At 49.0% G+C, this 18,523-nt stretch overlaps 1 protein-coding gene across 13 annotated transcripts in view; it reads left to right on the top strand.

The window, feature by feature from the left end:
- Positions 1 to 18,523, top strand: part of AGAP1 (ArfGAP with GTPase domain, ankyrin repeat and PH domain 1) — a 307,825-nt gene that overhangs the window by 53,931 nt on the left and 235,371 nt on the right. For 3 of the 13 annotated variants that reach the window (XM_030277034.4, XM_030277039.4, XM_030277033.4), the window contains exon 1: positions 9,118 to 10,670. The exons of 5 other annotated variants lie outside the window; for them this stretch is intronic. In XM_030277034.4, coding sequence (XP_030132894.1) covers positions 9,656 to 10,670 — 1,015 coding nt within the window. In that variant the 5' untranslated portion in view covers positions 9,118 to 9,655. Of the gene's footprint in view, positions 1 to 9,115; positions 10,671 to 18,523 lie in introns of those variants that run through there. 5 more of the 13 variants (XM_030277036.4, XM_030277038.4, XM_072931916.1 and 2 more) reach the window with 3 other exon arrangements.

Raw genomic sequence — 18,523 nt, 5'->3', positions numbered from 1 at the left:
GAAATCAGTCACAAAATGAGTAGGCTTTGCTGTTTGGAAAGAAGTAATCTTTAGCTCATATTTCTTTTTCCCGCCTCTTCATTTGGTCTGCAATAAATGCAATACCTAGAGAACAGTCATGTTATGTCAGGTGTTAATAACAAAAAATAGCTCGTGACTTCCTGGTGAAATTCCTCTAATTCAGTTATTCAGTGTGATTTCTGTGGGGTTTTTTTTTGTTTTTTTTTTTTTTAAGTAATTTTGATCGTATGCCCAAGTTTTGAAATATGAAGTTGTTCAACATGGCTGAGAAGTATTTCGTAAGAGCCCTTTGATTGCTGGCCTGCTTGCAGCATGTGAAATTTTTGACAGCAATCTCGATTGATTCTTCCATGTTCAATAATGTGTTCATTCCAATGGTATTTCCTGAGCAGCTGGGCTTGCTTAGCTTTGGAGCTAAAACAGCAAAAGCAAGGAAGTGAATTTTCCAGCCCCCTCCCAACCCTTCACCTTTTTTTTTTTTTTTTATGTTAGAAAATTATGTAAATTTTTTTATCCTGTTAATGGAATGGCATGGAAACCAGTGGAATAACAGGAGGGAGGGAAGGAGCAGAGGTGGAGGACCAGGAGGAAATGGCACATTTCATTGCCCTGTGCATGGTGAAAGGGCTGGCTTCAGGAATTAGTTTCTCTTTTCAGAGCCAGTCTAATCAAAATTCATATGGAGCTGTGTTTCCTGCTGGTCTCTACCTTAATGAGTGCTTCTGTTTCAGGCAGATCTTCTGAAGTGCTAAAGGATGTGTTTTCTGCATTAGAACTAATGGCAGGTCTTCAGATAACAGGCAGATTGTCCATTGAAATGCTGCTGAACAGGAATAGGATGTAAAAAGTGGGATGTGACATGGTGAAGGGAGAATTTGTGTGCTGTTGTAGAGTATTGAGACAAATATATATATTAAAAGTTACTGCTAAGAAATGTGTTTCCTCAGTGGAAAATGCTGTTTTCGGATTTTAATCTTTTGTTCAAGTGGTATCTTTGTCTATTGATTAGAGAGAGGCTGAACATATATAGAAATTTGGCATACAGAATAAATTACTCCCTGTGAGGGTGGGCAGGCCCTGGCACAGGGTGCCCAGAGCAGCTGTGGCTGCCCCTGGATCTCTGGAAGTGGCCAAGGCCAGGTTGGACAGGGCTTGGAGCAGCCTGGGATAGTGGAAGATGTCCCTGGAATGGCAGGGGCTAGAATAGGATGAGCTTAAAGGTCCCTCCCAACCCAAACTACTCTGATTTCACCATTCTAAATCTGTTGAAAGCACTGCAGTGCTGGTGTTTAATAGCATTTCTCAGCTGATCCAAACTGGTGTTTTGGATCTCTGCCTCCTGCCACTGTTCAGCCACTGTTCAACATTCCTGCAAAGCTGGAGGGAAACAGCCCAGCCCCTTCAGCTTCCCTGACTGTTCTCTCACGTTGCACCTCTTTAATTTGCTTGTACATCCCAACAATGGGGATTTCTTAAGGATAATTTCTGGTTTCAGTGGAGACTCCCCTTCTCTTCCCCTTGCACAGTGGTGCTTCCATTCCCAAGGAGGATGTGCAGGTGTGGCTGCTGGGCTAGGACAGCCTCGAACAAGCGTTGTAGGAGTTGAACCTGTTTGTGTTTGGTGCTTTGCATGGTTCTTTTTACCAGCCTGTGTGTGTCCTTCAGTGCCCCTTGGGTCAGTGTGTAGTTTGCAGAAAAGTGCCTTACACAGACCCGCTCTCTTTGTGTTTGTTAAAATCTTTTCGGCTTCCTAGCTCGAGGCTGGCTTGAAAACACAGATACTCAAGCCGATTTCACATCACATTTTCTTTGCTACTGTACTTTGTTTATCAAGAGAGAAGCTTTTTTAAAAGTTTGGGTGGTTAAAAGCTTTTACAGACGTCATGGTTTGTTCAGTGGCAGAAAGGCATTGAGCAGACTTTTAATGCAAGGCTTGCATAACTCAGGGATGGCTTTTTGAGTGCAGCACCTGGAGGGTCAGAGCTGGCAGAGCCGGCTGGTTCCATCTGCTCTGTCCTCAGCCTGAAGGCCATGATTGTGTAACCCCACACAAAGCCTGGTGCACAGCTGACCACAAAATACCCTGTAGAGGTGGTATGTGCAGCTGCTGGGACAGAGAGGTGCTGCTGTAGAGCCACTGAGTGCTTTGGGTTGGAAGGGACCTCAGAGGCCATGGGCAGGGACACTTCCCGCTGTCCCAGGCTGCTCCAAGCCCCATCCAGCCTGGCCTTGGACACTTCCAGGGATCCAGGGGCAGCCACAGCTGCTCTGGGCACCCTGTGCCAGGGCCTGCCCACCCTCCCAGGGAACAATTCCTTCCCAATATCCCATCCATCCCTGCCCTCGTTTTGTTTAAAGCCATTCTCCCTTGTCCTGTCTGCTGCAAGCCCATGTGAAATGTTATTCTGCAGCCTTGTTGTAAGCCCCCTTTATGTGCTGCCCTGAGGTCTCCCTGAAGCCTGTGGGGAAATCCACACTCCATTTCTGAGGTTGTAAAAGGGAGTATAAAGTTGTGACTGCACCCCAAGCCTCTCTTCCCTGAGGTAGGCCCGTTTGAGCCTATGGAATGTCTGTATCCAGAATGGAACATCAGAGCTGAGAGTCCTTCTGCCATCTACTTGTAGATGAGCCCAGAACACCCTCCCCATTCCACTCCTATTCCTTGCTTCGTTTTCTTGCCTAGAGTTAAAAAAAAAATCCAGAGTCAAATCTGTGATACTGTTGTGACACTTGACTTTGCAGAGACATGCTGAGTAGCGGCAGCAATTTAATCAGGCTCCCAGAAGAGTAGCACTGCTCAGTGAATAGATGGCTGTGGCAGGAGCAGGTGTCATGGCACATCCTCCCTCTTTCTTACACTGATGGAGCCAAGCTCGTGCTTTTGGAATAATCCTTTTCCATAAACACACAACCTTCTGCATTCATGGCCCTTCAGAGCCTGCCTAGGCTTGTGCAGATCATCCTGTGCCTGAGTGCTTACCTAGATCCTTGTTAATGACAAATTCACCTGCTTCCAATAGTTGGAGCTGAAAGTTTAGCCAAAAGTGCTTTCTTGAGTTTTCTTTGCCTTGCTGCAGTGCAGTCTCTTTGGGGGCCTAGGTGATTTGAGGTGAAAAGCAACCTGCCTAAAAATGAGGAACACTGAGTAGCTGGCAGGCATCTGGAAATCTTCCTGCTTGTGAGGTACTGAAACACAACAAGTAATAAGCAAAAGTTGCAGTCCTGAGTTACAAATGATGCTTCCTGTCAGAGTATTTTACTGTGCCAGGGAGGGGATTAAAGGAAATGTATGAGTTAAAAAGCATTTAGCTTCTTAAAAAAAATGACATAATATCCCAAATGAGGTAAGAATTTCTTGAAATTTGCACTGTTTCTTGTGGAGACAAACATGGCTTTATATTAATGTGTTATCTATTAATAAATACCTGTATTTAAAATGAGATTCTGAAGCGGCGGCGTGTACAAACTCAGACTGTGTGAACAGCCCCCTCAGGGAATGCTGGGTGTGTAGGAAGATGAGTTTTCTTACAGTTTATTCTTGGACTCTTTGCCTGCCAGCAGCTGAGAGGGCAGGCAGGTGACAGGAGCAGCCTTTGGAGCTGGATCAGCTGATGCTTTTCCGAGTGTCCCTGGGATGGCCGAGGTGCTCCGCTGCGGTGTCTGGGGTGTTCTGCCTCAGGAGATGGAAAGAACAGCAAGCAGGGCTCCTGGGTGACACTGGCAGCCTGCTTAGAAGCAAATTAAAGTCACAGAATTCGCATTTCTGCAGTTATCCCTGTGAATAAATGCAGAATGTGAACAGATCTGTGTTGGCAACTTGGATTGAAGTGGAAGCAGAGTCTTGGGATCACCTGTAGGAATGGCTTTAGCATTGGCTGGTCCATCCCCAAGGCCTTGGGGGAATGGCAGAATGATAAACCAAATTTATAGAAGAGCAAATCAAGTTTTGTATCTATAATTCAATGGTGTAGCTCTCAGGACAACAAGCTTTAGTGTCTTAGCTTGAAGTAATAATATGTAGTTTCTATGATCTTTCATTTTTGCTATGTTTTATGTTTGCCTGTTCTGCTGCTTCAGTTACAGAAAGATACAACTCCTCTGTCAAATGATGTGATATACAAACCCCTTTACTTAAAATTGAAAAATGAATCGCACACTTAATTCTCTGGATGCCTCTTTGTTCAGTGAGAAGATAACTGAGGACTACCCTGGTTTATTCAGTAAAAATCCAGCTGCAGTCAGGTGTATTGTTTTGTTTTTAAGCTGATGGATAGGCACAATATATTAATTTTAACAGCTCCATCAGCTTGGGGGCACAAATCAAAAGGATGATCTCAGTCATGCAGAAGAATTCAAGAGGTTTTATGCTCTTTCCCTTTAAAAAAAAGGGTTTTACTCTGCTCTTTTAAATAAATTGCAGGGATCAAACCTGCTATGCCTGGACATCAGAAATGTTATGAAATTTGGAATTTGTTTGAAGATAATTTTAAAAAATAATAATGCTAGAATGTGTCATGATTTAAAAAAAAATGTAACTGATTTAACTTCATTTTTTCCCATTTCATATAAAGTAGAGTGATCCCTACCCTCATCTTTAATGAATGAATATGATATGAGTCAAAGGTATTTAATTATTCTATTTATAAAATAATGTAGTCTTATGAAGCAAGAGCCTGTTAGACTATGAAGTACTTAAGAGGCATAATTGATGTGAAAGGAAGTACCATCATCCATGCTGAGACATGAAAATGACAATTATTGTGACTTTTATTATCCCATGTGATAGAATATCCCTGGCAATATGACACGCTCTTCCTGGAGAAGTAATGCCAAGCGTTTTACCTCTCTCCTGGTGAGACAAACGATTGAGTTGCATTTTTACATCACATCCCATGGCCCTTATTCCCTTTCCTGCTCAGCATCCAGTGTTTTTAGGACAGGGATGTGCTTTCCTTGTGCTGACAGTAAGGTCATTATTGGTGCCAAATGCTGACTTCGTGCTGGTAGCCCCTAGTCTCTGCTTTGTTGTGAGATGTCTCTGTTCTTCATGCGAGTAAAGAATTGCCTACAGGGAACTCAGGCCTGTTCAATGGACGAGTGCAGAGTGACAGGAGGACACAGATCAGTGCCTTAATGCAAACCCCGTGGCTGCAGAGAGCCCCTGAGTTTGGGCTCTGTGTTGCTGCTCCCCTGCAGCACAATGTTGTGGTCCAGATGCCTTCTCTTGTTTGCTGGGTGAACGCTGATCTGTGGTGACAAACAGCGGATGGAGCGTGGCCTCTCCAGGAGACAAAAGTGAAATCCTGTCCAAATTGCTCTTAAGAATTGCTCAGGTGACCTAATTTTGCCTTCCACAATCAATTTGTCAAAGGAACCACTACTTAGAGTGGTACTGTGTGCCTAGAGTTTAGCCTGCAGTCTGCAAAAATGGTAACATTTAGGGCTGCTTTTCTTAGAAAAAAAAAAGGCAGTGAGGTGTCCAATAAAATCCAAAACATGGGCATATAAACAAGCAGCATCACAGGAATTGTGTCCCTAAAAGGTTTTGACAAACCTGTCCAGTCTGTCTCAGCATGGAAATGTTAATTCTGAGTGAGATGCTGCTGGTGTATGAGGTATTTAATAGAATCCTAGAATTCTTCAGGTTGGAAAAGACATCTAAGATCATCAAGTCCAACTGTTCTTTCTGTGTGTCTGGGCTTTTACATCTGAGTGGTGATTGTGTTAGATCTGCTGGCAGAATGTGAAACACATGTAAGGAATTAAGAACAAGGAATCAAAGAATTATAATGATTTTTGCAAAGAGTTCTTTAGAAAAGAGAAAATGCTACACCTGCTTTACATCACTTGGAGTGACACGAGAAGTGTTTGCTTGATAAAGTCAGTACCAGCAGTATTTGCTGCTCAGTGACCTTGCTCTACAGCTGTTGGAGAGCAGGAATGCCACAGGGTCATCTCTGCAGTTGTTGATGGTGAGCAGGCAGTGAGTGCTGTGTGCTGGAGATGTGAAACTCAACTCCAGAACATCATCGGGGTGGGCATCAGTGAATGCTGTGTTCAGAGCGCTCCCTCTGCACTCACTCTGAAGCTTTTTGAAGATACGTTTGAGACACTTGTGTTTCACCGATGAAGAATAAATCACTGGGCTCATTGCTGAGAATTGTGAACCTCTAATTCTGGTAGAGAGCTTATCCTAGGTGGGAAATGGCAAACGTGGCCTTTTACTGGCTGCATGGGATGGAGGATTTCCATGGCTGTACTTTCCAGTGTGACCGCACTGGAGGGACATCAAGACTTTGTCCAGCGAGATCCTCTGGGGGTGTTTTGTGATCTTGGCAGGAGGTGACGGAGCAGTTTGCAGAGTTGGAATGGAGGGTGTAACCCCCTGTGCCCCAGCCCCCGGAGAGGGCCAACACCTTGCAGAGCCCGGTATTTATGGTGCCTGTGCATCCTGCTCTGCTTCCAAGCGCCCCTGCAATGAAAGGTGAGCGGCAGCCGCTGCCGAGGGCCCTTCAGGACACAGGGCGTGGGCTGCGAGCCAAATGACTTGTTTGGGTTGGCTGCCGTGGCTGCTGGCTGCTCTCGTCCCAGGGCCTGAGGGACTTGTCCCGTCCTGGGAGCGGATCTGTGCTAATTGCGGGCCGGGAGGAGCGGCAGGAGCCGCGCTTGGCTCGCAGCCCGGCCGGGCGGGCTCCGGGCGGCATCCCCGCGGCTCGGGCAGCGCTCCCTCCGCGGGCATCCCGGCCGCGGCATTGAACATGCCATCCCTGCTCTGAGAGAACCCGCTCTTAGATGAGCACTTCAAGCACATTGCTGCAGTTCGTCTGGCCGCGGCTGAAGGGGGATGCCCGGACCACCAGGTGATGGTGGGCTTGGCACCGGCGGCTGCAAAACAACTCGTCCTGTTTACAGGAAACCTTAGGAGAAGTTGCAGGGTGGTAAGTTGTGATGAGTAGCAGCAGAGCAACCTTGGAGTACCACTTACTGCCCGTAGGAAGAGCTGCTGCAGCATCCCGACCGATGATGGATGTCCGCGTTCCCACCCGGTGCGAGCGGAGCGCAGCCCCTAGCGGGGCGGGATGCGGGGAGAAGGGGAGTGTGGGATGCTCCGGAGAGGGCTGGAGGAATGTGCCGGCTATTTGTCTGCGCTTAAAAGTGGTTCCTCTGGAGGGGTCTGTCATCCCGGAGGATGAAAAATGGTTGATCCCGCTCCGGGTGAGGAGGCTGCGCTCCCCGCGCGGCACGCTGGAAAGCGCGGCCTGGATCGGGAGGCGGGCTCCAAGTCTGGTGAATTTACAGATTTAGATCTTGAAAAAAACATAAACAACAAATTTTCACTCTTAGGTTCCTATTTTGTAACAGGTTTTTCCCTCTCCGATCTCTTCCCTTTGATTTTTTTCTTTGGAAATCCCCATTAGAAGTGGTCTTTTGGGTGTTGGAGAAATGGAGAAATGTGCCGTCGTTCTATGACAGTGAACAACATTTAGAAGGAACTGGAAATCTGTTTTTGGGCTGGCCAAGGGAGACCTCTTAGGATCCCAGAGACATTATGTATCACCTTGTTCCAACTCTGCCATGGGCAGGAGCACCTTCCACTAGAGCAGGTTGCTCCAAGCCCCTCATCTTGAATGCATATCTGCTGAAAATACATGTGCAGGTCTATTCCATGGTGAATAGAGCTAAGAGGAATAATCAGTGTTAATTATTCAGCATTAAAGACAGCACCGATAGCTGTAGAAATGAGCTAAATCAGGAATTCTCTGTGTTACCGGAGCAGCAGTATGGGTTGTGGGATCGCGGTGTCACCAATAAATGGATGTGTGCAGAGGCTCGGAGCCAGAGCGTCCCTTATTCCCGGTGTCAGAGTCTGGAGCTGCTCCTGGGGGTGTGCCCCAGCGTGATGTGCCTCCAGGTCTGGAGCTGTTCCTCACTGAAAGTGAGGCCAGGCCCTGGCACAGCTGCCCGGGGCAGCGGTGGAGCCCCGTCCCTGGGGGAATTCAAAGACCTGTAGATGTGGCACTTGGGGTTTCGTGGTGGAAGTGGCAGTGGCAGTGCTTTCCTTCGTTTTTACACCTGCTTTTTTATTGCTTTTGACCCTCACTGGCATTGGTGAAGGATGTTTTGATTGTAGATGTGGGAGGGAGGTGCGAGGCAGATGCAGGTGGTTTTTCAAGCCTTTTTATGGGATGTTAGGCATGGAAGCGTTATTGCTTAACTTCTTTTTTTTCCCTGCCAGCCTGGTTTGTGAGTGACTAAGAGCAGGCATTTACTGGCTGTTAATTACCTCAGCATCCCTGCAAAAGCTGTGGCAAGCTGGGTGTGAAAGGGGGTGTGTGTGCCACGCCCTCCTCCAGCAGTGTAGGAGAGCCAGGTTCTGATTGCTGCTTGGGAAGAGTTTTTGCGTGAATGACCAATCTAGTAATGGGGCTTGTTAATTGTGCGGAGTGATGCGGTGAACAAACATCTGTTAAGGTGGGTCACAGATAAAAAAACAAACCGGTTCTGAGTAGTTTTGACTGATTTTAAGTGTTGTCTCGGATGCAGAATGAACTAAGATCTGAGCTCAGGTCGTGGTCCAAGCTGATGGGTACCACACGCCTTGCCGTTTTGTGGACCTGAGTAAATCCTGGATCCCATTATCACGTATAATTATCCCTAAAGGCAGATGCCAAGAAGATGATGCCGGACTTTTCAGTGGTGTCCAGCACCAGGATGAGGAGCAACGGCTATAACCTAAACCACGAGAAGTTTCACATCAACGCGAGAAAGAACTTCTGTAAGTTGATGGGAACAGGCTGCTCGGGGAGGCTGGGCTCCCTCTCCGGAGCCGTTCCAGCCTCACCTGGACGTGTTTCTGTGTCACCTGCTCCAGGTAACCCTGCCTGGGCAGGGGCTTGGACTGGCTGACCTCCAGAGGACAATTGCGCGCTTCTGGCTTGCCGGTGCTGCTGGCAGGGGAGCGTGAGGCGTATCCCTTTCCTTAGAGGAGGCGGCAGAGGGAATGCGGGCCGCTCCCGGGCGGGCGGGACTCCATTCCGGCGCTTGTTGGCTGCCGGTGGCGCGGCCGGGCCCCGCCGCTCCGCTGCGCGCTGCCCGCCCCGGGGCGTGCGCCGGGCGCTCCGGCACCGCCGCTCCGCTCCCGCGCGGCCCTTCCGCGCCCGCCGCGCCGCCCGGCCCGCCGCGGGTGCTGATCGCATTTACCCGAGGAGAGGGCACGGAGAAACCCGGCCGGATCCGCAGCCGTGCGGCCGCGCTGTAAACAATGAGCTCGGAAGCGGCTGCTGCAGCTCCCGTGCCGTGAAGAGCGGAGCCGGACCCCGCGGGAGGACGATGCGTGCGTGGGTGTGAGCCGTCCCTCGGCGCCTCTCCGGGATGCCGCTGCCATGGACGCCGGCCGCCGGCGGGGAGCGCAGCCGGAGCCCAGCCTGACCCCGCCGCAGAGCGGGGTGTGACACCGGAGCATTTTTTTTTTTTTAATTACAATTTATTTATTTCATTATTTTTTTTTAACCGGGTTGCAGTGGATTGTGGCTCTGCGTTTCCAGCCACCCGCGTCTCTCCACCTATCCATCCATCCGTCCATCTCGGCGCCGATGCCCGCGGTGCCCGCCGCTGCCTGAAGGGCAGAGCCATCATGTACCTCCTGGACAGCAGCGAGCCGCCGGCCGCCGCCTCCTCCCCCGAGAGGATGCAGCGGGGCACCCCGCAGAGGAAGACCGTGTACCGCATCTCCGTGACCATGGTGAAGAAGGAGCTGCTGGGGCCGGAGAGCGGCCGCGCCGGCTCCGAGCTCCCCCGGCGCGGGCGGAGCCGCCCGCCGGGCTCTTCCAGCCTCACCAGGGCCGGGCTGCTGCTGCTGGAGGAGGAGGAGGGCGAGGAGGAGGGCGAGGAGCGGGACAGGGTCCCCAGCCCCTGCGGCTTCCGCACCTTCAGGACGCTGAGCACGGGGCAGCTGGAGCTGGGCCGCCTCAAGGTGCCGAGGAGAGCGGGGCCGCCCGTGCCCGGGGCGCCGGGGGGCAGCGCCGGACCCGGAGAAGCCGCGGCGGCCGCAGCCGCATCCCCGCCCGGGGAGGAGGAGGGCAAGGACGGGGGGCCCGGCGAGCCGGCCCCGGGGAAGCGGGGCCAGAGCCCGCGGCGGCAGTCGGGGCTGCTGCGGCGGAGCTTCAGCTTCAGGCACTGGAGCGGCGGCGGCAGCGCGGAGCCGGCCCGGGTGCGGCGGCACAGCAGCTCCGGCTGCCTGCCCGGGCCGCCGCCGCCCTCGCCGCCCGCCGCGCTGCCCGCGGAGCCCCCCGAGAAGCGCAACACGCTGGACGTGGGCGAGGTGCTGAGCCAGGCGGACCCGCTGTCCCGGCTGGAGCGCTGGGAGCGCAGCAAGAGCAAGAACCGGACCCTGGATAACAGCGACCTGCAGCGGCTCTCGGAGCGGTTGGGCCGGGAGGGCCCCGCCGCCGGTACCGAGCACCGGCTCCTGCGCTTCTTCAGCGGCATCTTCGCCCGCAGGGACGGCCCCGCCGCCCTCTTCGGCAGCCCCCACGGGCGCTCCCCCCGCAGCAGCTTCTCCAGGTCCAGGGCTTATTTTAGCAGCCTCAGGAGAGCCGCCGTGGACACGCAGTCCAGCTCCGAGAGCATCAACGGGTCCCCCCATAAAGGTGCCCGTCCTTGTCTCCTCTGGGTGGCTCGGCATCGGTGCTGGGGGATGGGTGGTGGGGTCAAAGGACTGTTGGGTGCGAGGAGAGGGAGATGGTGCACTGGGGTTCATCAGGGTGGGCAGGCCCTGGCACAGGGTGCCCAGGGAAGCTGTGGCTGCCCCTGAATCCCTGGAAGTGTCCAAAGCCATGCTGGATGGAGCTTGAAGCAACCTGGGATAGTGGAAGCTGCCCCTGCCTATGGCAAGGGGATGGGATGAGATGATGTTTAAGGTTCCCTCCAGTCCAAACTGTTCCATGGATACAGCGTGCTTTGAAGCACATGGTAGTGCAGCTCTGCAGAGTGCAGGTCAGGCTCTCTGTCCTCCTGAACCAAAAATCCCTCTCTGGGGTGACTGGTTGGGCATTCTAGGACAGATGCGTGAGGCAAGTGTCGCTTGTTTAATTATGGAATAGAAGCTGGACTGGAGTGCTGCTGTATATAGGTCACTGGGTGGCCTAGTGCTGCACAGCTCTGGGACTTTCTGCTTTTGGAAAGACTTCTGTAATCTGAAGGATGGGTTATGTTGGTTAGAAATGGGCACTACTGGAGAAGTGAGTAAATGCTGGTGTAAATGTCTCATAAATCCTAAACGTTCATTGTAATAAAAGAGCTTGAACTTAGATGTTTTTGAAAAACATAGTATAGAATCAGAAGCCGCACTCTTTGAATTATTTTATTACTTGAGTCATTTTATATAGCTGTGTACAAATTAGCCAGAGCATTTCTAGTCTAGGTGGAAATCAGATAGGGAATTCTGGGGGTTTGTGAATCCCTCAGATACAAGAAAAACTTGAATCAGAACCTTACTGTGGGATGGAGGTACCTTACTGTGGGGCAGCAGGGAAGAGCTGACGAGCTGCTTTCTCTGAGGATCTGCAAGCATCCTGGTATCACTGGCTGTCAAACCAGAAATGCTGGTTGTTGAGCTTCATTGTGCTTTCTTCCAGCTGTGCTTTCAGATCTTTAATAAGTATCTGTGATGAAACATTTACCCAGCAATTATAGTCGCCTTTGAGCACCAAGTGCTTATCAGGTGGCAAATGATCTCCGAGTTGCTGCTTTTCTGAAAACACAATTCTCAATTAGATTAAGCTTTCATAAAGGCCCAGGTACAGCAGAGGATGGTGTGGAGTTGGGCCCAGGTGGTTTATTGGGGAAAGCAATAACCAGCTCCTTCCATATCCAGAGCTCCTGCTGCGAGTGGAGCGTGCCCAGAGTTTGAGGCATAAGGAGCAGAGCCAAATATTTAGACCTAACAACTGAGGACTGTAAGGTTTTATTGATGTAGAGGCGTTCACGTGGGCTTATAATAATCTTGACGGAAATTGTGGTCTGACCTTGGTTAAAGTTCAAGGAAACCACAACAGCTAATTACTTCATTGGGCTCTTCATGCCTGTCCTGTGCCAGCACACTCCAACTCCTGCTCTCCTCCAGCTGCCCCCGGTCAGGTACTGGGAGCACTGGGAGCACTCCCGGCCTGGGAGGAGACCCCAGTTAATCGATAACTCTTGGTACACAGCACTGAGATGTTCCAGAGAGGTTCTTTCTGTGCGTGCTGCTGCCAGATTTGTCTGGTGCAATGAAGCCTTGAGGCTTGCTCTGCAGAAAATGTGTCCCTGTGTCCCAGCGGTGTGGCTGCAGTAGGCAGCAGTGTGGCAGGCTTGTGTTATGGGTTAGCACACCTGGTGTGCTCTATTTCCTTCCCTTTCCCAATAAAATTGCAGCTTGGGAAAAAACCTTGTGCACAGCTCCAGCTGTTGCTCATTGGTGACAGTTAGAAAGCTGAACTTGAACTAATTAGTCTTTAATTTCTCCTACTATATGTTAAGAACAATATTTAATTAGTTATTATTAGCATGCCAAATACATTTTAATATTTTAAGGGTGGAACAAGCTGCTGCTGGACCGAAACTTGTATTTTGCTTCTTTTAGTTGATGTGGAGTTGGTGTGCTCCTGACAGTCCTGTGTGTGGATTCTGGAGTAATTGCAGACACACAGGTGGAACCTTAATTTCATTGTGGGTTTTATTCCTGGAAACTTGAAGAAATTCTTGGCTGTGAGGGTGGGCAGGCCCTGGCACAGGGTGCCCAGAGCAGCTGTGGCTGCCCCTGGATCCCTGGCCGTGTCTAAGGCCAGGTTGGATGAGACTTGGAGCAGCCTGGGATAGTGGAAGATGTCCCTGCCCATGGCAGGGAGTGGGATGAGATGGGGTTTAAAGTCCCTCCCAACCCAAACCAGGCTGTGATTTATGATTCTACACTTGTTTCCCTCATGGCCTTGGTATTCTCTGTGTTTGGTACTGTGCATGAGTTATTTGATGTTTTACTTCCAACAAAAAGCCTGCCCAGGGTTTTAAGAGAAAGTAGAAGTTTAAAAAAATGTAGCTTGTTGGCATTTTTATCTTCAAATATTCACCTGGGTACTGCAATATCTGCTTAGATGATATTTCCTGAAAAGAAATAGTACAGTCAGGTACAACATAGTTTTGAACAAGTTTTAAAGTAGAAGAGTCAGGGATTTTTCAATCTACATGTTTTTGATGTTACTGGGTCTGACTTAGGCTGTGGAGTCAGTAAAGGTTGATTTTTGGCTGGGATCAGTCTGTAGTCTCTCAGTAGTTATTCATGCTGTCACTGAAGAGCCCTTGAGCATCAAGCCTTTTCCTTTTCTACCTGCAAACCCCATTTGCTCTGATGTTGTTGGCCTCAAATCCTATGCAAGTAACAATTCCCAAAACTCTTGCACAGAGAAGCAGGGGATCCATTTATTTGAAAGAAGAAAGGTTTTCTGTATGCATGACCACTATCCCCAAAGGCAGAAAGAGAAACTTCAAGCCAGAGGAGTTATTTTTGCCTTAAACCATTTAGAAGAAGTCCTTAAGGGGAATGTCATTCCTCGTCTAAACTTTTTTCTCCTTGAAGTTTTCATTATTCTTTCCTGGTGAGAGGAACCCTTGCTGCTCTCGAGGAAGATGAGGAGGATGGCTCTGAGGCTGAGGGTGTAGGGGGTGATGTTAAAACAGTTTATTTTTCAGTGGTTCTCACTTGTTTCTTTTGTTTTGAGAGAAATTTGTTTGAATAACCTCTCTTTAGGATACACTAAGCAGATTTGGGTATCAAAATTGTTGACTATCAAAAAGAGTATCATTATAATATGATAAACTGCTCTTTTGAGGTTTCTCCCCCTGAGGTTTTAGAGGAGTTAGTTTTAAGCTCTTATCTCAAATTCTCTGCAGCTTGGAGTCATGGGAAGCAGGGGGAAGCTGCTGAGTGATCTCTGTTGGAGGCCTCCAGCCTTTTCCTTGCAAAGCTTCACTTGAGATAATTCTTGTTAGTTCTGTGTCATTCTCCTTGCTGCCCTGGTCACTGCTCTGCTGTGCTGCTGGCATTCCCAGAGCAGCCCAGGCAGCCTGATGTGCACGGATGGGTGGGCAGAGACCTGGAGCACATGGGATTTGCGCAGGGAGATGCAAATGCACTGCAACTGGTCCTGTGTGGCTCCCTGGGATTTGGCTGCAGGTTTTTGGGGCTGTGCTGGCATAAGCATAATCTTTTTCAGCACTAGAGAGTCCCTGATTTCATGAAGTAAAAGCCTCCTAGCACTCTTTCAGCTGTTTCAGTTCTTGTGAATGTTGTCTAGAGCTTGTTATGAAAATAAAACCCAGCAGATAAATGGATTGTAGTTGGGGTCAAGCATTTTCAAGCATTGTCTAAGAGGGCTTTTTTTATTATTTATTGGGTAGGTCTTGTGTCAAGTAAAATGAATGCCAGCTGCACTGATAGAGCCAGGTGATTAAGAACTGAACTGGTATTAAGGTCACTGGCTGAATTAGAGAATGAGATGGATTAATGTGTGCACAGTATTGAAGTATGTGCCAGCTGCTATCAGCCATGGTCTTTGTTTTTCTCTTAAAATTGAAAAGAAATGTAGAATTTTAATGCCTCAGCTATAAACTTGACAGTTAAATGCCTTATGGCAGTAATGGGTAAGTTTGTTGGGACAGATCACTGAATACTTCTGTGAAGTGTTGTGCAGGCATTCATCTCCATTCCCTCCCGAAGCTCTGTAAATTGAATTAGTGCTCTGTTGTTTTGCCAGAGATCTGCCTGTTCCTTGCTTTACCACTCCAGGTAATGATGTGTTTATCTAATGAAGCTCATGCAGATGACCAAAGCACAACTTGCACAAGGAAAAGAGACATTCAGAACACAATATTCCTTTTCCTTTCCTCCTAATTCCTTGCCTTGAATCTGAGGTTGCTCAGTGTGAGGAGAAGCCAAGTGTCCCCCAGGGCTGGCCCTGCTGAGGCCCCTCCAGGACTGGGCACTCACAGCCAGAGGGACACTGAGGGGCTGGAGAATCTCCAGGGAAGGGGCTGGAGCCCCAGGAGAGGCTGAGGGAGCTGGGAAGGGGCTGAGCCTGGAGAAAAGGAGGCTCAGGGGGGACCTTGTGGCTCTGCACAACTCCTGACAGGAGGGGACAGCCGGGGGGTCGGGATCTGCTCCCGGGAACAGGGACAGGAGGAGAGGGAACGGCCTCAGGCTGGGCCAGGGCAGGCTCAGGGTGGACAGCAGCAGGAATTTCCTCATGGAAAGGCTGCTCAGGGATTGAAGGGGCTGCCCAGGGAGGTTTGGAGTGCCCATCGCTGGAGGTGTCCAAGGAAGGGATGGATCTGGCACTCAGTGCTCTGGGCTGGGGACAAGGTGGGCATCAGTCACAGGTTCAACTCACTGGCTTTGGAGGGCTTTTCCAACCAAAAGGATTCTGTGATTCTAAGGAGCATGGGCTTCCTCTGGAACTCTGCTCATCCTGGTGAGTGTACAGTTTGTGGTTTTTCAGATGTGGGCTCTGTATGTGAGGTGGCAGATGAGCTTTTCCATCAGACCGGAGGAAGGGTTTTAGTTGCTCACAGTTCCCGCATGACTTGACTGCAGTTCTTTGCTGGACGTAACGGCCATCTTACCCTGCAAAATAAAATCACTGGTTCCAGATGCTGAGCCCTTCCTCCAGTGAAGCAGCCAGAACCTGCCATCACTCCCATTTCACAAAATACAATTTCAAAGCAGTGTAAGATCATTAGCAGGGTTGCATCCAGGTCTTGGATTCCTAGATCACCGCTGAAGAACCACTTGGGTGTATTTGAAATGAGCAGTTTGGCTCCCTAATGCAGAGCAGAGCTAATTTTGATCCTACAGAGCTGATGACCAGCAGTAGTTGAACAAGTACAGCTCTGCAGTCCCTGTAATGACTGTGAAACCATGGCGTGTACTGGGGTTTTCTTTGGCATGGCCATAACCTCAGGAATTGGTGTTTGGAAAGCAGAGAGCAAATGTTTTAAATGCCTGAATATTCCTTCGCACTTTGGGCTGCCTAGGATTTAACGAGAAATCATTAATGCAGACTGTTAATATGCTGGTGTTACTTTTGATAAGTGGTGTTGGGATTTCCCCATGGCAACTGCAGTAAACACACAGTGAGAGGCCCTTTCTGCCAAAAACCACAGAATGGCTTTTTTCATGTGTGAGGAAAAAGAAATGCCACTATATTGAGCCCGTGAAGTTATCATCTATTTTGTTCATGAAAAGCATCCAGCATAAAGATATTATCTTGATGGGAGTTGAAAACGGGGCGTTTGATGATTTTTTGATGGTTCAGGCTGCTACATAATGACAGTGTGTGACAAATACTTGTGCTTTATTGACAAAATAGTACCAAATGTTTCTCCAAAGCAAAGCAGGCGGGAAGTGCCAGCGAGAGAATAAGCAAACAGTGCGCTGCAGCTTTCTGCAATCTTTTTTTGATCATCACAGACAACATTAATGGTCGGCCTTGTTATTTATTGAGGTTTCCTTTGGGAATAAGAAGGGAAACAAGGCAGAGAAACCTGCAGTGCAGCTGTTGGGCTGCAGGAGCAGCTGGAAGGGCTTTGGAACAGGCAGGGACTTGGGGCAGTGTGTTTGTCATGAGGGCCACTTGGTCAGTAGGTCCCCTTTGGAGGGATATTTGTGGAGTGGGTTCACTTCAGTCATCATTTAACCTCGTGCTCAGTCCTCGTTCTCGTGTTTTGGGTTCTGTTGGAGCTGCCCAGATGAAGATGTAAAGGTCACTGGTGTGAAGAGATAACCCAGAGCAAATCTCTCCATGTACTGAGATGTTACAGCAAGAGCTTTGTGAGGAGCCCTGTAGGATCTGGCTGTAATGTCAGTACAGCCCCTGGGATTTACAAGGTAGGCACGTCTGTATTTCCTGGCTATAAATGTTCCACGTGGGTGGTGCTCAAAGTCTGTCTCCTTGCTTTGAGAAATGTTCCCTCTTCTTGCCTGACACCCCTTATTTGTACCTTTATTTTCACTAGCCTTTAGATAGAGCTATTGAATTAAAGATTCAGCAATGTCAGTTCTGATTATATCAAGCAACTTTGATTTTTAAATGAATTGATGATGTGTCTCAATTACTGAGCTTGGGGAAGTTCATTTCAGCCTTGAACTTACTTAATAAGAAATAAATTCAAAGTTTCTTGGGAAATGCCCAGGGTTAGTAGAGGGTTCTTGTTCTTCCCAGCTCCCATTTTGTGAATGAAGCCTCCCAGCAGATCTTTCCTACTTGGAAGGATTGGATGCCGGTGTTTTGCTACTTAGATATGAAGGAGAGCTCAAATACTGTGCTGTGTGCTGCCAGCTCCTGGTGCTTCCAAGTGATTTATAATCCCTCTTCGTTTGCATGTATTTGCCAGTCAGCTTGTCTGGCTCCTTTGACAGAGAATCTGGATTCCTAAAAATGCTGGTTTAGGAATTGTTTATATACATATACATGTGTGAGGTTTGAGAACAGGGTTCTGCATCACTGATGCAAGCTTTTTCCCTTTTATTCCCATGCAAACAGTTGCTTAACAGCAGTGCCAATGTATTAAACATAAGGGAAAACTCTTGCAAAAGTGGGTGCTGAACCACTCAGTGCAGCTGGATTAGATTTGATTTGATTTGTAGGGATGTGTAAGGCATTTATGGAGCTGCCTCCCTCCTTAGTTTCTCTGCTGCTTCTGTGGGTGCAGATGTTATTTGGGTGTTAAAAGCACAATATTTCACCTTAATGAGTTACTGTTTGTTCTCACTAATAAGTGGCACTTCTTTCCTTCGGCTGAGCCCTGAGAAATCAGTAGTGGCCCTTAACCCTGCTAGCATTGCTCTTATGAGCATTCCTGCTGAGCTGATGCTCCCCCTCCTTCCAAAACCAAGGCTCCTAAGCTCCAAAGCCTTCTTTGGGATGAGTGTCACAGTGACAGAGTGCCTGAGACATCTCCTGCTCTTCCAGGGCTCGTGTTGTGTTCATATCTGGGGTTAAATGCCTGGGAAACTGGGATGTTGACCCAACTGTTCCTTATGTAACATCCTAATTCAGAAGCTCCTCTGTTCAGAGATTCAGAAATATTTATGTTGGCAAGGCAACAGCTTTTGTGCCTCGACTCTGTGTCCTGCAGGGAAAAATCCGATTTTATGCTCACAGAGGATACAAGGTTTAACTTTTCTCCAGTTTTAATTACCGAAGCTGTTAAAATTGACCGTGTGTTGCTCTTCACGGCTTTCAGGGGATTGTGCTCAGGCCTTGGAGAGAAATTAATATTTTGTCTTCTTTACCCTGACTTGAATTGAAAAATCACCTGTTTTGCCTTATCCTTGGCTGCAGATTGTTGGTTTGCTTGCTGCCAGGATGGCAGATCCTCACTGGCTGTCACTGGTACCTGTGTCCTCTTGTCCCCTCCTCATGAAGAGCCCATCCAGCTCCACCCCTGCCATGGGCAGGGACACCTTCCA

Source organism: Taeniopygia guttata, chromosome 7 (genome assembly GCF_048771995.1).
Source record: "Taeniopygia guttata chromosome 7, bTaeGut7.mat, whole genome shotgun sequence".
Classification (NCBI taxonomy): Eukaryota; Metazoa; Chordata; class Aves; order Passeriformes; family Estrildidae; genus Taeniopygia; species Taeniopygia guttata.
This window is presented reverse-complemented; position numbering and strand designations above follow the sequence as displayed.